This window comes from Lipophrys pholis, assembly GCF_963383615.2.
Source record: "Lipophrys pholis genome assembly, chromosome: 2".
NCBI classification, from domain to species: Eukaryota; Metazoa; Chordata; class Actinopteri; order Blenniiformes; family Blenniidae; genus Lipophrys; species Lipophrys pholis.
Window position 1 is genome coordinate 26,199,642 of NC_137636.1, and position 20,008 is coordinate 26,219,649.

The window sequence follows — 20,008 nt, forward strand, 5'->3', positions numbered from 1 at the left end:
TTTTTGTCCCTAACAACACTTGTTTTGGGTGACATCCCACTCAGGCTTCTTTAAAGATCTTTTTGAACTATCCAAAGTTTTATTGGGCTCCAATAATTTAGACCTCTGGCAGCGAGCGACCAGCCGCAGGCCTGTCACTTTAAAAGTAAAGCGATGACTGAGGTGAGAGTGGAGATTCGAAAACCACAGTCAGCTTTGCCTTCCTGTTTTACTTCCTGCTCACCCCTCAGTGTCTGTTTGCAAAGCCTGTATGTTTACGGAAAGCACACAGATGCCTCTGCGGGTACACAAACACACACTTTATTGCCTAAAGAAATGGGCACCTAGTTAAATCCAAGACATTTCAAAGCTTTTTTTTTTTTTTTAACACCACACTGAGTGTGTTTTAATACTCGAAAAAACAATATGGACTATAATTATTCAGCATTACGTCACACTTCTTTTTTTCCCATCAAGCTCAAGCAGTATGCAAAACCACGTCCTCATGACGAAATTAACCACCTTTAAAATGAGCTCTCGTGCCACTGCTGTGTTAGTGCTGCTCGGTTAAAGACACTACTTTTACTCTGCACTGAAACAATCACAAGAATGAGAAACGTCTCAAGAGAACAAGGATGTGTGACCTGTAAATAATAAACCTTTGCTGACATGTGCAACAGAGTGCTTCTATATGGTGATCAAGCCCCTCTGATATGATCCTACTAGTACTTTGTGCACTGCACATAGACCTGTTGAGAAACTTCTTGAAGTTGTGTCATAAAAAAGCGACCGGGTTGCTCACGGTCTGTCTTCCGCAAGGTGGAAAATGGGTTTACACAATCATCACGAGATCATCCTCAAAAGAGTTGAACTGTCTTTTCTTGTATATTATTCCTGCAGATGTATAAACAATATCACAATATTCCTATCTTTATTCCACATTTCTTCTTATTTCTACTCAAAAGAACTTTTTTCTTAATTTTTCTACTCAAAATAACAATTTTCCCTCCTTTTTTCTACCAAAAACAACCTTTTTTCCTCCTTTTTCGACCCATAATCAACAAGTGAAACCTGACTCCTGCTTCATTATACTCTGTTTTTTTAAAGTCTGCCAGACTGTGATCCTCTGTGGGTCAAATACACAAAATTTACTTCTTCATGTTATATAAGAAGAAAACCATCATTATTATTACAATTATGATGGCACAAAACAAGCTGGAATAGAATATCAACAAATCTGAATCAACAAGTGCCCTTCCTCCTTCTCCACCTGCTGTAAGTCATTTCTATTCTTAATAACGCTAGTAGTGATAAAACATGTCAACATTGCAGTGAGTCAGCAAAACAAATTAAAGTGTGTGTTAGTTTTGGTGTAAACATCCTAAACCTCTACAGAAAAGGCTTATACAGCCCTCAGTGGTCTAATCGACTGTCACAACCAGCACAAAGGTTCTCCATCTGTGGAATCCAATTTATATCCACAATTGGATAGAGAAAACAATAAAAAACTAAATATATTGCCAATAAATTACATTTAAAGCTATATGAAAGTTTGTGAGGCCATTTAAGGATTTAAATTGAAAGATGTTTTAGTCTTAATGATCTGCAGAAAGCCTGCTATGAAAGCAGTTCAAAGTCTAAATATTGACAACTGTCGTCATAAATCATATATATGGTTATTACAACACAGTATGCTTATCCTGCCACTTTAAAAGACGGATGGTGATTTCTAAAGTGCTCTGCGATGCCTTCCCTTGTGTTGTTAGAGCATTCAGAGTCATTTTAAAGAAAAAGATAACAAGAAAATGAGAAATGACTGCTGTGCTCTCAAAGGGAAAAAGGGAACATTTTGGGTAAATCACCGAACAAGGTCTGACAAAGCCGATTCAGATGTAGGACAGGGAAAAGCTCTGAGCTCTAAACCTGTGCTACAGGGGGAGGATGAAGGAGGAATACCATGCTGACTTGCCCCTAAGCAAGACACATCACCCCCTCAGCTTTGTGAGCCGAGGAGGATGCACAGGACAGATCTTTTTCTGAAGCAGACGTTTAAGGCCTCACAATGTTGAAGGAGGTTCTGTGAAATAGTGTAACACAGTACAATCACAAATAAGCTGTGAAATATAGTTAAAGTATCTGATTAGCGTCAAACAATTAGCAATAGGGATCTTATAGATTTCTTATGATTCTTATCGATGTCCAGTGATGTCAACAAGCCAGCCAGCTTGTTCCTGTCCATTTGGTCCTGACATCACTTTAATAACACCTCACGAGTATCCCATTTGACAAAAGAGGAAGCAGAAGCATGTTCCAACACCTTTGTGCGGGACAGTAAATGTTGGGTTGAGTAGAGTTGTATCCCTCCAGTCTCACCATGGTTTCACTCGTTCGAAGTTTGCATTCACAAAATGTGTTTTTCCAAGCAGCAGCACATTTTTACTGTTCTCGAAGAAGCCAGAGTTTAACAGACAGAAAGAGCTTTCTTCCTCAGACGAAAACCAGAAATGTAGCGTTCCAGTTTCTGTTTGAGTGAAGTTGTTGTTGCACTACTTCTTTCTGACCATCAATGGAATTTTTTTTTCTTTTGCTTTATTTCATTTACAAGAACAGTAAAATCTGTTTATCCTAACATACGGGGGCAGTCATATTAAAAACACGCCACATTTCTGAGTGTTGGAGTAGCCCTCAGTGTGCTTGAAGGTAACTATTTTAAAGCTACCTCGCTGCTCATGGAGCATTCTGATTTTGGTTTTACAGGGGCAACAAGAAGTCAATGTTCCCTAAATATTCCAGGTTGACTCACCCTGGTCTTTTTGTACATCTTGTTCTTGAGGTAGCTGAAGGTCCGGCTGACTTTGGTCACACCCTTTCCCTCAGTGTCACTCCGTAGGGGGCCCGGTTCCTCCTCAGATATACTGGAAAGGACACAGACACAGACACGTTTACGTTAACAAAAGCAAACCTCCACATACAAACGGTTCCTCCCAGCACCACTGAGGTCCTCCGCTCCGATGGAAACATTTGACATCTTCTTCACAATGCCCTTTATAGGACCATAAACGCAGCTGCAAAAGTAGAAGCTCAAAGAACAATTTTCTGGCAGCGTGCGTGTGTGGACTGACCTGTACGCTAGCGGCCCAGAGGTGGTGGAAAACAACCTCGGACCTGGAAAAAAAGAAACAGAGTGAGATTTTATTGAGGAGCTTGTAAAAGCAGCGCAGGAGCATTTATTTTTTTTTTTATTCATTTTTCTCAAATGCGGTCAGGTTTAAAATCCCCTGCTCCACGTTTGAGTGGCGGATTTCTGTATGTAGGTGGCGACCCCACTGATGACCGGCTCACTCCACTTCCTCATACTGAGTGGGTGACCTCACACGACTAATGGTTAGAATATCTCTCTTCTCATCACAAGTGGTCAGCTCATGTTCTGGCTAAAAGGGTTTGGCAGCTACTGTGTGTGAGCGACTTATAATGTCCTTGAGAAAAGTATTTAACCTTTAGGTTCCCTCAAAGAGCTGCGTGAAGGCCAACAGGCAAATGAATCCAGCACAGAGGAGAGGGAGGGCAGCTACCAGACTGCAGCCAGTGCTGCCGTTAGCTGTTGTTAAAGAAACATAACGACTGAAAGAAGCAAATACACAAGTTTCTAAATGGATTTCTCAACAATTGCTTGCAACTCAGATTAAAGTAAAGTTGGCATAATGTGTAAAATCTGAAAACAAACATTATGTGATGATGTGCAATCAAAGCGATCAGCCAATGACATAATGAATATGTAAAATATTCATCTATTTGTTATGCAACCTGTTGGGGTTGCACATGGTTCAGCGGAGGTGCAACTTCACAACTTCCAGGGATTCAAAGTAGAGGACGACTGGAGTCCAAACCTCAAATGGCCAGGACTGTTTTGGCAGCAAATTTAGTATCATAATGTAATAATGTTGGGGCTGATCGGCGTCCCTCCACAAGCAAATCTTGAACTAACATTATGTATCAATCTTAAATTAGATTCCAGTGAAAAGACCAAGAGTTTTTTTTCCCCCAGTCCTGCCATATGACATTCAAAGCTCTCCACTGTGTTTAGTTTAGTTTCACAACTTGACAAATGCTAAGAGTACCCTCCAGATGTGGGTCAGTTTAGTACCCAGACTCTTTTAATCCCCATTAAAGCTGTTGGATTACATCTTGTTTGTGCTTTGAAGTTGATGTGACCAAAGTTGCTAAAGTAGCACATATTGCTTAAAATGATGTAAATGTTGATTGAGCCTCTGCATAGCAAGTTACATGTGCACTAATGCAGATCCATGTGATCGCATGGTAAACTCTGCACTGATAATAAACTACATGGTCCAAACCCCTCCTCAGTCTGAAAGACTCATAATACATGACTTTTTATTCTTCATTAGTGCAAAATGGGCCAAAGCTCATTTGAGAATGCAATAATAATAATACGCAATAATATTCCTCGACCTTTGCACTCAATTTTAGTTGATTGATTATATAAGTCACAATACTGCAAAATCCTCATTAGTTTCTGAACTCAAAAACTTGCCCAAAGTTTTTCATAAATGCATCCTTTCACGAAACTTCCTTTTTACAGCCACTCATGCCATGGCGTGAGATCTTCAGCCAGTTGCTTTCCGCATCATGAAATAGCCTAAGTCGCTTCAATAATAAATTAAACATTTCAAAATAAAAAGGATGTCATCTGTAGATGATTTTCGAGTAAAAGGCCTTTACATATCACGGAATTTTGCACATTTTCCCATCTTTTCTGAAGTTGTACATTTGATATAGTTTATGTTTGTAAACAGAGGGGTGATTGTTTCTACCTCAGACCTCACCAGGATTCCTCCATTAGAAAGTTGGATTTTCTGTCAGTTTTTCCAAATAATTTCTGACCTTGTGTTTTTAGCCGAACTCCATAAAAATCAAGAAACAAATAAGCAGTAACCATGCAGTGAACCGTGAGCAGGGCCTCTTTCATAAAAGGGGAACAATCCACTTCCTTGCAAACAATCATTTCAATCTGATGTTCCGATGAAGATTTGAAAAAAAGTTTGCTTTCATCAGAAAGTTAAACCTCAAAAAAGGATAATAGGGGCAGAGTTTTGGCCTGCGTGTGTTTTTAGCAATGCAGTCAAGGAGAGCAGCAACACTAATGGAAATATCTCTGCGATAAGAGCGGGGAAAGAGTGACTCGGTGGCTTTGACTAAAGGTGATGGGCTCACATTTATCTGCAGGGAAGAGCGCGCTTCCTCTCTCCACCTGCTGTGTTTATGATGACTCTTTTCCTCTTTCTCCGGTGACTGAGTTTCTACTTGCCAAGAGGCTAAAGGAAGGCTAACTTGAATAAAGGTCAGCTAAATCCTGGGCGGCACAGAGGAAATGCTGGGGTCATATATCGTGCCAATGACGGGAGTCATTAGCCCACTGCCTCGGTCAAAGGTGGCTTTCTACACCAGCGATTTCTCTATAAGCTAATTCTAATTGCACATCCACACTGGAAGGCGCTCATATCAGTGGTAATTACTGGTTTTCTTCTGTCAACTTTGTTGCGGCAGAACGTTTGAGCTTCACTGGTCTTCAGCATTTAGTCCTGCGCGGGCTGAAATGAATCTGTCTCCTCACTCTGCAAAAAGCCATAAAAGTAGACTGAAGTTTAGAATATGAAATTCAAATTTTCCTTCTGGCTGCTTCCATCCAAGTGATTCCAGGCAGCTTTCGGCCCCTCCACTGAGGGCGGCTCGGAGTCCTCACTCTAGTCATACGTGGGAGCTTCAATCTGTGCACTTGGCTCACTACACCTTCATTACGCCTGGGTGTGTCTCGGATTTTAATGGCTCCCCTTCAACCAAACACAACTTTTGCTTGGCTACAGTGCTCCTGACCCCCCCCACCCCCCCTTCAGCAGGACAAGCCATTATTACTTTCCTATGCACACAGCGAGTGGGTGGGTTACAGTCGTTTGGAGGAGGTCCAGGGACTCTAGTGGGAACAGCTACTGCTCTCATACTAATACCACATCTACTTCTCTAACGCAGCTCGGTACTTACTCAGGTTATCCTCATCATCGCTAGATGAGGAATCCCCGTAAATGAACTGAGACTTAGATTTGGTGAGGATGGGAGAGAGGTTGAAAGAGAAGGAGATTCGCCTCTTACGCCTCAGGCGTCCCACTGCTGGGCAGAGCAGGGAGGAGAGAACCAGAATCAGGACATAAAACGACGGACCCTCACCATGACCAAGAAAAGTAACAATAAGGAAATCCAAACTGCTTAACAACTATTTTGTAGGTGGTACGTTTTACCTGCAACTCGTTATGTCTGCATGAGTGATGATTTGTTTTGTTTCTAACTCATGTGGTTAAGAGAAATCCTTGGAAAGTTTACAAATGTATTCTTCGTCACATTTCAGAAATTACATGCAGAGTTTAAACTTAAATATGTGATGCTTCTGCATATAAATCGTGTGGTCAATAGCTTATTCAGTAAGTTTACAAATGAAGTGCATCATTTGTTTTTGCAAGTGTTTAAAGCCAAATTGTGCGACAGTAACTTTGTGTGAAAGCACCACACAACACGCTTTTTGAAAACGCTGCGACTATGTCTCCGAGTGAACGGATGGAAACAAGTTTTGTGAAATGCTGCTGCTGCTGCACATGTGCAGCACAACCATAGTACATACTTCCTCTGCACATGCTTGAGTAGATGAACAATAACAACAATGGCGGCCTGCAAGAGTGTCATGACTCCCAGTCAACATTGTCCTGGGACTTGGTAGTTTTAGTTGACAGTCAGTGTAATAACAATCCAACTCCATCATCTGTTCATACGAATGTTCGTGTACTCGCCATTGTTAATGTTTATAGGGTACATGTACACTATATACACATATGTGTGGTTTCATTGTAAAAAAAACACTCAACATTGTTTTCACAGTTTCTGCATTTTCCGTGTAAACAGACATCATTTTCAAAACTTTGCAGTGAAAACGCAAAATATTTCTCGAACGAAAATGCTGAATCGATGAAATGCTGTCGTGTAAACGGGGCTTAAATGACCCAAACTGTACATTTCAACCAAGTAGCACAATTTTTGTATGAGTTATTCCTAGTTTTATCATTTTAGTAGCATTAAAAATGCTTATGATTTTTTAAACCTATTATAAAGTCAGCCTTTATTACTGAGCTGCACATAAAACGCTGCTCGACACAGATCAAAGCCAAAGGTTTGGTTTGCACCTGATCATGAAATATTTGCTGAGATCAACCATTAAAAATCAAGGCTAAAAGGTGCTCTTAGCTTTTTAAATGACGGTCCGTCTGCACAAGAATGCAGCATTTCAGTAAGTGAGATCTAGATAAAGCAGTTGTGAGAACAGAGCATGTTTACAGGTACATGAAGAGTCTCTCCCAAGATGTGACTCCTTTGTTTTGAAAAATAAAAGCCCTTGTTTCAAATTAAAATGTTTTCATTTAAAACAAAGTGCCCTAGACTAATGTGCTGCCGGGTCTAGTTTTTTGTTGTTGTTGTTGGTGTTGATCGGATAAAGTTACTTGACTCAAAGACAATACAAAAGATATGAGATATGTTGAAGGTCTAATGAAGACATGGTCCCAAAAGTCAAGCCGAAATAAAAGAGAAAAGGTGCTTTTGCAGGACATATTTACAGATGATGAACAAGAGAGGCTGAATGAGTGCTTTTCTGTTTGTGTCTTGTCACTCACCGTCAATGTCTCTCTGGTTGATTGCGAGCATGGACACTGATTTAGTGAGGGGCAGGGACATGGTAGAACCGTTGCTTCGTAGTGGACGATACCGTCTCGATTTCTGCAGCAAGAAACCACACAAAGCCCAATCAGACCTCGGTGCGTGACCATGTTGAAAACAAGAAAAGGACAACGAGCCGAGCGGAGATAATGTGGAACAAAGCATTGCGGGTCACTAAACTGGAAACAGGAACGACAAACTAAAAAGGGAAACTAGACATGTGATGCTTGATGCTCGGCGAGCTGGTTTAAATTCGATGAGAGCAGAGTGAAGGCGCCTGAGGAAAGCCATATTTATTAATTCTCGCTAATCCTCAAACTGACAAGTCTCAAATTTCCACCAGCTGATTATGAGTCTTGTTTATGTGCCAGCTTTACAAATCCTTCACTCCTCTGCTGAATTAGGCTGAGCAAGTTAGAAACTGAAATATCTTAAGAGTTTTTTACAATGTCACATGTTTTTTCTATTCTTTTTCTAACTTGATGTAATATTCAAAGTCCTTGAGTGTAGAAACAACTAACAGTATCTTTTCAAATGCATCTGTGGTAGTTACATCACGGTTTAAACTTTATAGTCAATGTATGTCAATGCAATGTCCCCGGATGGCGTGAAAACGTGAGTTGGCTGACCTGGTCGTGCAGCCTGTGGTGCTCGCTCCGATCCTCCTGCACCTCGGTCAGAGACACCAGAGAGCCCCGGTCGTCGCTGTCCTGCCGGGGCATCCGACAGGGCTCCAGGATCCGGGGCCCCTGGCTGACGGGGCTCCTCAGCTCCTCTTGGCCCCCGCTGAGCCCCTCCAGGCTGTAGCTGCACGGACGGCGAGAAGGGAAAAGGGATTAGTCATCAAAGCCTTCAAGATGCACACCACACACACACACAGACATGCACCTGTTGAGATAGGCGTATGTACACACACACACACACACACACACACACACACACACACACACACACACACACACACACACACACACACACACACACACACACACACACACACACACACACACACACACACACACACACACACACACACACACACACACACACACACACACACACACACACACACACACACACACACACACACACACACACACACACACACACACACACACACACACACACAGCTGGTTGCGCACAGTGTTTAGTCAGCTGAGTTATCACTTGGCTCCGGAGCAGATTTACAACTGAAGCAGCTGCAAATGACTTCCAGCATCAGCATCAGCATGGAGGGCTCTGCAGCTGTGATTTACAAACCCAATTACATCGATCTATGACTGGAAATAAGAGGCCTTGAGAAATCCAATACAATGATTATGGAGAGGAAAACTAGAGCTACATTTCAGGATGAGCTATGGGGCGAGGCTGTGGCTCTATTCGCTCCAGGACGGAGTCGGTGATAGTTAAAGCTCGGGCAGTAAATCTCTCTTATCTCTCGCCGTTGGGTTTGTATGGCAGTCCATTATCCAGCAAATCATCAGTCCAACACTTTCCCAAGCATCACTAACTAAAACTGGACAAAGAAAAAAAAAAAAAAATCACGACTGGGTGATTATCGGTGACCAGCGTGGAGAGCAGCACTCACCCATCCTCGGGGCCGTGAATGTAGATGGCTATATTTGTCATATTAAGGCCTCCTCGCTGGCAGTATTATTACATACGGTCCTACAGACCCAGAAGCGTCTCCATACTGAAACATTAATAAGTCCGGCAGCTACTGCAGCTTTTAATGCTTGTGAGGAAGCTGCTGACGGGCTGGGCAGGTCGTTGTCACACACACACACGTACACACTGAGAAGCACGGCAGTAAATACCCACAACGGTAAATGCAAATCAAGCAGCATGTGAATACGCCCTATTCAATGAAGGTCACACAGACACACACACACACAGTCACACAGACAAACACACACACACACACACATACACACACACACACACGAGTACCTGAGGGAACTCACTACCTCCACGCAGTGGCTGTGGGGAGTGACGGGGGGGCACCAGCTCATACTAACAGGAAGTGAAGAGGAGCGGTGAGCAGGTTTGAAGAAGAGGACAGAAGGTGAAAAAGCAAGCATAACCGAGTAATAAGACTGAGGGATGGAGACGTTTGTCTTTGGAGCAAGCAGACACGACAGGACAGCGTTAGAGTGGCGTAACGGCTCACCGTTAATTCACGAGGTAATCAAATGACCTCTGATAGATCAGCACGAATGAGAATTTTGTTTTCAACACCATGAAGTAAAGTCATGTTGCAACTGATGCTTTCTGAAGTTAAAAGTTAAGTAAATGCAAAACAGTTGAACCAAGTTCCGACTCGAAATCTGATCTCTCTGCAGGACTTTACGTTTCATCCACTGCTGGAGTGATCAGTCAGTTAATCTTGAAGCCCAGTTGTTTCCCCAACAGCCGGTTCACTATTAACCACCGCCGTGACAGATGTGGCCAGATGGTTACCGCAGTGGCCTTCGACAGTAAGAAACACGTCTTCATTAGAGCCCGACACGTATGGATGAGGACCTATTGCATGATTAGCTAGAAGAGCTATAACAAGGAGCTGATAAATCAACTTGCCGATGAACCAAATGTTAATAACTGACTATTTTAAAACGTAACCTTTTTTCTCTCTGACCAATAGTCGTGGCTGTTGAGATGATATAAATGGAAATATGTTGTGTTTCATGCTTTGGGAGTCACTCAACAATTTGAACATTAAAAAAGAAAACAAGCGTGGATTATTCGAACATCACAAACAATTGTTAATAGCAGCCTTGTCAGCCAAGAAGCGTCACCGAGTAAGTAGAGCACAGAACACGTAAAAGGAGTTATAATAATGAAATCAATACATATCTGGTGATCAAACCAAAAGTGAGGGGGTCATTATTAACCCGCCAACTATCGGTAACTGTGTGAACTAGGGATGTCCCGATCACACTTTTCTGCCCCCGATACGATCCGATTTTTCAGAATTGAGAATCGGCCGATACCGATACTTTCCCGACCCGATACTCACATTGCTATTGCAAATATACTCAATAGTCTATTTTTGGAGCAACTAAGATGTCTGAAGCTAAAAGCACTATTGGCAGAAGCTTTGTTTAGCTAGAAATTATTGTAAAACTCACTTATTGAATCAAAATTCTTCTCTTTCTCTTTAGTTGTTGTACTGAGGGTACATCCACACGACGAAAAAAACAACTTTTTCCTCCCTGGCCTTCTCCCAAAAAACCGTCCACACTTCACTATGAAAACGGCTCAACACGAGGCTTCAGGGCATGTAGTACACATGCCAGTCCTTTAGGGGCGCTGCGACTCACCAAACACAATAAAAAAGCAGAGGAAGACAGACCACATAGAAATTTAGAAGTAGACTTCTGCACATAAACACATAAACCACTGTATATAACTCTAGTTTTATAGGTCTATGGCCCCGCTCCGCCTGCTTCTAGCTTCTGCAGCTCGACCGGAGCTTCAAGTCCGTGATTGTTGTGGTTATTAGGTGACGTTGCGGACCGCGTTTTTTTTTTGGTTTTGTTTTTTTAGATCGGCGGGGTGATCGGCTGGATTTGCCGATCCCCGATCACTCACAAATCACCAATATCGGCCCCGATCCGATATCTACCGATCGGATCGGGACAACCCGAGTGTGAACAACCAACCATCTGAAATACCAAGCGTTCTTGTCCGGATCAATTCTGGCCCAAGGCCTACAGACTACACACAATCATTTATACTACTTGGCAATAAGTTTTGAAAACCAACCAAACTCTTAATTATTTCCCTTATGATGCCACATTTTTCAGGCACATTTGAGATTGCCTCCTATTGCACAAACCAGAAGATCAAACGTCATACAATGTTCTGCTACTCATCCCACAAATGCATGTTCCCTTAACACTATGGCACATTTAAAAATCAAAATCTGTTTTTGTCTGTCTTTCTAATGGTAGAATATCTAATGCTTTGAATCATTATTACAAGAAAGAAATAACCAACCAATCATAAATTATCCTTATTATATGCATTCATAACACATGACATCAAACAGATTTTCAAGATTGACTTTGAAAACAACCAAGAAACTCAAACTTGCTCAGTTTTTCCCCAAGTTCAAGAGTTAATTGGCTTGGATTTGAGTGAGATTGTCATCACCTAGGATCTAATGTACACCTCGACTGTAGCTGTCCCGGAAGGTTAAGCACTCCTTATTACAAGATGTTAGGTTCGAGGCCTTCCTTAAACTTAGATAATCTGTTCAATTACAGATCAAACAGGACTATAATAATCAGAGCTGTAACGCCTCCGCTCTGGGTCTTACGATCAAGGTCTCACGCCGGCGTGAGATGCTCCCTCACTGCCTCCTCCTCTCTTTTGGGGCCAAATAGCAGCGTTTCAAACAGTCAACAAAGCCAATCTGCAGCTACAACAACTTCCATTATGTTTTTACTGCGGTGGCACACAGTTTCCTCCAAGACTGAATTTCAAATCCCTCCTGACGCCTTTGCAGTCTTGAAAAATTCCCTACAGGACCTTATTACACTCATGAAAAAATAACCTCAATCCCTGGCCAATACATCCGAGTCTCTCTCTCTCTCTCTCTCTCTCTTTGTACATTGTGCCGATTCCAACAGGGGTGAAAAGAGAGCAACGTTTTTCTGCATGGTTGACTGAGGGGACGGAGCAGAATGCAGCTGCAATTCAGCAAGTTAATGTTAAAAAGCAGGGAGGGAAGTGTAAAGGAGGGGGCACAAAGGCTACAAACTGCACAAATTTTTTTTTAAATACAATTGCCATTGCATGTTATGAAGCACATGAAGTAATGAATGTGAAGCGTTTGTACCTTCTCCTGTGAAAGGCCGGCTTCCCCTCACCAGGGCTACGAATGGAACTGGAGGTGATGGAGACAGAGACAGGAGGCGGTGGATGATGGGTGAAATGAGTCGGGATTCGAGAGGATCAGCAAGAACATGGCCCATGAATAAATTACCTATTTTTATTGAAGAGGGGACCATCATTTTTTGAGTGGGTCGGATTTTTATGGCCTTTTTTTTACGGTGTGTGTAAAGGTCTGAGGCGCGCGCTGCTGCGCCGATGGTGGTTCTGGACCAATACTGACATTTAAAATTATGGCTTGGTTTCTTTCCAACAGTTCAATCAGAGCATTGATAGCCGTCTCACACAAATCTGTCCAGCTTAGTCTGGACATAAAGACTAAAGCACGGTAAAACAACCGGGTCTGGCTCCAGACGCGCAACTATTTCAGAGGCAGTAGCAGTTATTGTAACACTTATGACATAAATTTAACAGGCACGATAAAAAGTGCCGAAATGCAGTCACAATGTTTTATGTCTTAAAATACTGGACAGTTCAGTCAGTTCAGTGGATTCAATTGTGAACCCCCCCCCCCCCCCCATGTTCCATTTTATACCTGATTCAGACCAGCAGACCTTTGGGTTGTTTTAGAAGTGATAAAATGTGCCAAATTATTTAAGACGTAATGGTACACAGAACAGTCACTCTCATTAAAAACCGGTGGAAAAGTTTCAGCAACTTTAAAGAAGTTTTTTTTTGTTTTTTCCCTTTGTGTTTATTACATGGCAGGAGAACAAATTTCAGACAATGACGTTCATAATACACATCTGAAGCATGTTGGTCTTAAAAAAAGAGGAATGGTCTGTCACACTAACTCCAACGTGGCACCTGGGACCCCCTTCGGGTAAGCCCGAGGCGCTGCCTGCTCTGAGGCAGTCAAAGAAAACAAACATAAGACAATTCCTAAGATTTGAAAACTGAGAAAATTGCCAAGAGCTTCAATTTTAGAGGCTCCTGTGTTTTCATGTTGGTGAGATTGGGTGTGTCCACTAACGTTTTGCTTCACTGTAATGTTTTAGCAAGTCATAAATCAGAGAGGGGGTCCACAGGCATACAGGGAGGCATTACAAGGAGCACCAGGGAAACAGGTTTGAAACCACTGGTCTAAAGAGCTATAATATAAAAACTCTGATTAATAATGCAAATTGTGATGCATACAGTATTGTGGGAGCAAAATGAGGATCTGACAATGTCTTTGTTGAAGTATTCCCTTGTGAATAAGTGTGTGGCTGCCTGATTCTCTGGTAGACTGTGCAGGGTGTAAGCTTGGATAAGTCGGCACAGTAGATAAATGGATGAATGGATCACGTGCCACAAGTACAAGATGACTATTGTGGCTCTATATAAAAAGTTTCAAAATAAAAATGTAGAAAGACACCAAAGAAATGAAGAACTGGTGGAACCTCTCTCAGTTGACTACAGGTCAGTAATTGACCATGTATGTGAAGTTGTAATCACTGCATACAACTTCAAAAATGCATCGTCTGTAAATACAATTCCTAAGAAAGATGTAAAAGTCAACCAAGATGAAATGAAACAAGAACAGGGTGCAGAAATGCTGATGGCTATGGTTGATTGATAACACATTAAGAAAAGTGTCATGAGACAACCCCAGAAAACTTTCATAGATCATGAAAATGGTGAAAAAAAAAAGCCATCCAGCTTATTTAGTTCATGTTTATAGTTCCCAAAGCTCATCTGTTTTGACTGTGTTTGGGTGTTTAACAGATTCTATTTCAATTGTGTGTCATTAATGTTATTTTATCACAAATAAAATCAAAATTAAGTCATTTCAAGTATGTAAAATTGTTACAATTCAATTCATGTGTTATTCTTTGTTTTTGTTTAACTTTAATTTGTTTAGCAACATCCTAATTATTTTACTGAAAGGCAATTTAGAGTCAACAATAAGCCTCAAATTATTTCTTTCCATGTACTCTTCCATGAGTACATGGAAAAAAAACCACGCACAGGGAGAACATGCAAAAAACAAAAAAACAAACGTGACCTGGACTCTAATGGAGAACCTTCATTCTATGAGGTGAGAATGCTAACCACTACAGCAATGCTACATAATAGTAACCTGACAATATTTACAATACAAATAAAAAACTGGATTCCTCGTACACCACATGTGATAAAACGCAATGGTCTGTGATGGGAGCTTAATGAAAAGATGAAGAAGTTTGTGTGGAGACTCTGAGAGGCAGTGGGGACAAACTTGCCATCAAGGTCTTGTTCTTAATAAGCTCCACATTAGCCTCCATGCTGCAAAGTCAATAATGTAAAATCACCACTGTGCGCGACGTGTAAGAGTGTGAGAAAATGTGGAGTGTGTGAATCTTTGTGTACAGTTTGGGTAGTCCCCCACCAAGAGCAGACAAATGGCAACACAGCTGCTCGCAGCAGGAGGAGGAGAGGCTGGGTAAGGCACAGGGGGAGCCACATCAACAAGCTCTAATAAAACTGACATGTGCACACGTCGGGGCTGCAGATATCTACTGACTACCGCCAGACTGACAGGAGCAAACTTCAACACCCTTTTTTTTGTTTGTTTGTTTTAAACAAAACGTAAGGATGTAATCTCACCTCCTTTGGTTCATCTCTGCGTCTCCGCCGTGGTTCTTGCCCGGGCCCCAGCTGTGGCGGCGAAGCGGCGACACTGAGCGGATGCTGTTCCGGAGGATGCAGGAACGCCGTGGCACCTCCGTCACTCTGTCCTTGGCTTCTTCCTCAGCTTCCCCTGCTCCTCCTCCTCCTCCACTGCTGTCCAGTCCTGCAGTGAGCGTCCCCTGAGTCTGGTTCCCCTCCTCGGGGCTCCAGCTGCAGCTCAGGCGCTGGCTGCCTTCGGGGCTGGAGCTGGGCGGGCCCACGCTGGCGGTGTCGTCCGTGGAGGAGCAGGAGACGGAGACCTCGCTGGTGCTGTCTCCTCCCGTCACTGGCTCGTCATTCTGCACACACCACACAGAAAACATCCACATTAGCACCATTTTAAAGTATCACTTGCCTGCACGCCGTATAGATAATACATGTGCAAATGCCAGTGACCCTAAACCACCATGAGCCACAGGATATTAAATCAAAATCAAGGTCACACAATAACTTCAGGGAGCAAATATGTGTAAAAGTAGCTGCTCTCTTAAAATGACCCACATTTAATCAACTGGAGTCGAGAGTGAACTGTGACCGGCTCACAGAGCACCAGAGGAAGTGAAGCCTTTAACCCCAAAACATAGGAAAATATGTTTTTGATCATCCAGAAACAAAAAAACCTATTAGTGAATTTCACTTTGCTTTATCAGCTGAAACAAAGTAGAACTCGACACAGTAAAACTAAAAGTTTAACATAAATGCACAGACGTCCTTGAAATCACTGTTAATTACCTCGACTATCGCATCGTATATCCGTAACCATTTCTTCGCTGAAGCGTGACATGAATTAAGACAAGGCTGGAGGAGTGATTTAACCCACAGGAATGGAATATAATGAGGACCAAATGGCAGAGCTTAGGGATAATGAGCCAGAGCCACTTTATAGCAACACTGACATTATAACAAACACCAATAAATGATGGCAAACCTCGTGAAAACAAACCTTTCCCAGGAAAAGGCCTCTAAGTGACACACGCTTATTGCCATGGGACTGTCACAGTGAGCCAAAGCCGCACACATCTGGCAGGTTAGAAGCTGTCAAATATATACCGGGTATGCACTGGTAAACTAACACACAGAACGGAGAGGGAAGAGATGAAATGCTGAATGTGTGGAGGGGGAGGGGTGGGGGTCAAAATGGGGATTTACTGACATGCCTGACCTGTGTGACAGCTCTGTGATATAAGCAAAGAGTAAGAAAACAAATAATGACGGTAAAAAAAACAAAAATATTCCTGGCCTGGGTGCAGTGGGAAAAAAATCTCCTACTCACACACACAGACAGACAAACACACACACACACACACACACACACACACACACACACACACACACACACACACACACACACACACACACACACACACACACACACACACACACACACACACGTACAGGTTGGGGATAGTCCACTTCGAGCTAATTTGTAGGTGTGAGTCTTAACTGGGCCTATTGTGCTGCCAGCTGCAGTGTGAGCGCAGAGCATAGAGCCGCCTCTGTGGGGAGAGCTGGGAATGAAAGATGTGCTTTATACTGCAGACACAACTTCCTCTGGGAGGGAGAGGACGCAGGACTGGGCGCACATGTGTATGTGTGGGGGTGTGTGTGTACATGTTGAGGGCAGAGAGTGCATGTGACTGCAGTGGATGTTCCATTTAGCTGCAGCACTACAGGGGAACGCTTTAGCTAAGCCTTAATTTGTTTTAACTTGGGTTTATTTACCAATAAACCTCTATATACGATGTGTTATTAAACACCCAAAACAGTAGGAACCACAACGTATCTTCATTCAGCTTTATATCTTTCCTTTCGGATGTTCCTCGAGAGAGAAAAGTAACACCATCTTCAGCTCAGCAGTGTTTGTGAATGCAACAGATTTCTGAGCTGTTTCCCCGCAGCTGGATTACTCTCTTTTGTGGAGATTTTCCAAGTCTGTCATCAGCAGGTTCCACCCTGCACAGCTAAAGTTTTCCTTGAAAACAGAGCACTGGGCAAAGAAACTCCACCAGTTTACTGAGCTGCACCAACTGTCTATAGACTCGACTTTCAAGGACTTCCAATGAGCCAATGATCAATCCTGCTGTATTATTGCAGTTAAAGTCACTTCCATGTGTAAATGAAGCAGTATGACGCTAAGTGGCTTTGAATGGCATTGCTGATGGGCAATTTTTATTCTTTATATCAAGCAAACACTGAAAAACTCGTGTACATACGAGTCTTAGTTGGAGAGCCAAGCCGAGTGGACTATTCTTGCAGATGTGTCATCAAACACATTTGAAAGGGAGCATGTCTTGCTCGGATGTTGAGCTTGCGTGTGACACAAATCATGACCTATTTTAAAGTTATGTAACTCTTTCACTTCATTATTCTGCATGTACAGTATTGTATCTTGCATGAAAAAGACAGTTTCCCTTCAGAGAGCAGCAAAGGCGCTAATCCCCTCTTTCAGAACTGAGCTCCTGTGGTCTCCGTTTGGAATCAAAGCCTGTGGACGTCACGGCACATTTTGCCCATCACTGTCTATCTGCAGAGCCCTTGACCCTCACCACCACACTGTCGACTCTCGAGAACCCACCCCCCCTTTTGTTTTTCTTGGCTGGCTTTGCCCATTGTTGTTCACAACAAACGGTTCACATTACCATGAGTGTGTTTCAAGTGCTCGACACAGCAGAAACTGAGAGATACAAGTATCCCAACTTCAACCAGAGGCTGCACCGGCTTCAAACGGAGCTTTCAGCAGCAGCAGCAGCAGAGTGACAGCAGGGACCACGGCGTGCACTTTCCCAGCAGCAGAGTGCAGCTGCTGGCTTAGTAGATGTTTGGCATCTCAGCCTTTGGGTGCTGATAAATAAATGTAAAAATAAATTAAAAAAACCCTGAGCACAGGCTGGGAAAATAACTGCTCAAACATATGATATAATCCCTAGAAGGAGCTGCATAGGCCAGCAGAAAAAAAAACAAACAAACATATATTTTCACAACATGTTCAATGACTGGACAGCAGCCAGCACTGAATGTGCTTTTTTTTAGCAGAATAATGGCAGTACAGTTTTATTTACTGAGTTGTTTGTGGCTCCTAACACATGAAGTATTGAGGCCAAACCATGACAAAATGCAAAGGAGAATACCTATTTAGGGTATTTAGGAAAATTAAGGTAAAATGCTAAGAATAAAGTAAAAATTACAAACTGAACTTGTGGTAATAGAGTTAAAAGCTGTTTATAACTGGAGCATTTTTGATGGACGGGGGTCATAGAAAGATGGAGGGAATTTAAAAAAACAGGCAATAAGTAGATGGTGAAAATTATATTAATATCATCACAACATGAAGCTGCACCACAGCATTTTTTTAGGAAAAAATAAGGGGGTGAACGTAATTAAATACACTAAAAATTCAACGTGAAACATTAAAGGTTTTGGGTGTGTCGGTTGCAGACAAGTAAAAAACAACACTCTATCTGATACATATCAAAAAATCATTGCATTTCACGAGTCAGAAAAGTGGCATTTTATTATTATTATTTAATATTTACCCAATTGTACTAATTGGCGCGAGACGAACGGTGAGTGTGAGTTTAGAGTTAATTGTTGAGCGTTTCAATGACAAATTAGCTTCATGAAGATTCTAAATAAACTTTGAAAGATGATTTTTGGTCGGTTCTACTGATGAAGCAACTTTAATCCCAATGAGTGATAATAATGCAGTGGAAGGGAGGAAACAGTACTGGATGGATGGATGGATGGATGGATGGATGGATGGATGGATGGATGGATGGATGGATGGATGGCCGACCTTTCTGAAGACGCTGTCGTACGCCGGCTCTACATTCAGGAAGCTTTCCGTGTCACTGCAGGAGTTCCTGTGAGTGGAGGAAGGACGGCTGGCGGCGCTGCTCGTTCTGCTGGACAAACTGGGAAGTGTGGAAGACTGCGGGGAACCTGAAAAAAACACCAGAACCTGGTGTCAGCACTGGGAAGAGCAATGTGAATGCAGAAAGAAGAGAACGATGTTTAAAATCCTCCCGTATTCAGGAAACAGGAGAAATCTTAATTGAGAATCTGGTATGATGTGATTCAAAATGCCTTCAGGGTTAATACGATTTGTACTTCAGTGTTCAGCCTTTAAACTGATAAAGAAAGCATTTCCAAAACAAATGCGCCCTCATTGTAGATTAGAAAACATGAGCGGGTCTGTTAGACATCAGTGAAAAGACTTGTGGGAACATGAGAAGGTGTGAAACGCCTGGCGGCTCAATGGCCGACTGTCCTGCTTCGAGCCGTCTTTGCAGAACTGAAAAGGAAAACAACCCGTGTTTGTGTGCTTCATTCAGCGGGTCTGAGAGCAGAACCCAGGCTAAAAATCTAATTCAGAGAACGATGACAACAGGAAATGCTATTGATGTACCACAAAAACCACCCCCATGAAAGAGCTTCACTCATAGCCAAGAGGCGAACTGGAATGGACAGAGATTTGAAGGCGTTCTGACCCGTTTTTTTTAAAGAAAGGAGCAATTTTATCTTCCAGTTATTTGATAAATGGAAATCACAGACATCAGCTGATTTTTACCCCAGCGTCTGCAAACTTTAGCTCCGCTGACGTGTTGCCGAGTAACTCACCACTTCCCCACCTGAATCACAGCCAACACGTGTGTCCTATTAAACATCTTCCAACTCACAAAAAAATATATAAAAAAAAAACACCAAACTCTCACTCGCTGGATTAACAGTC

At 42.4% G+C, this 20,008-nt stretch overlaps 1 protein-coding gene across 4 annotated transcripts in view; it reads right to left on the minus strand.

Moving 5' to 3' along the window:
* Positions 1-20,008, minus strand: part of akap13 (A-kinase anchoring protein 13) — a 145,107-nt gene that overhangs the window by 34,151 nt on the left and 90,948 nt on the right. For 2 of the 4 annotated variants that reach the window (XM_080493346.1, XM_080493348.1), the window contains 7 exons: positions 19,073-19,218; positions 15,217-15,578; positions 12,596-12,643; positions 8,382-8,559; positions 7,710-7,812; positions 3,102-3,144; positions 2,783-2,894 (listed from right to left, as the gene is read on the minus strand). In XM_080493346.1, the coding sequence (XP_080349472.1) occupies positions 2,783-2,894; positions 3,102-3,144; positions 7,710-7,812; positions 8,382-8,559; positions 12,596-12,643; positions 15,217-15,578; positions 19,073-19,218 (992 nt within the window). The remainder of the gene's footprint in view (positions 1-2,782; positions 2,895-3,101; positions 3,145-7,709; positions 7,813-8,381; positions 8,560-12,595; positions 12,644-15,216; positions 15,579-19,072; positions 19,219-20,008) is intronic. The other 2 variants (XM_080493347.1, XM_080493349.1) reach the window with 1 other exon arrangement.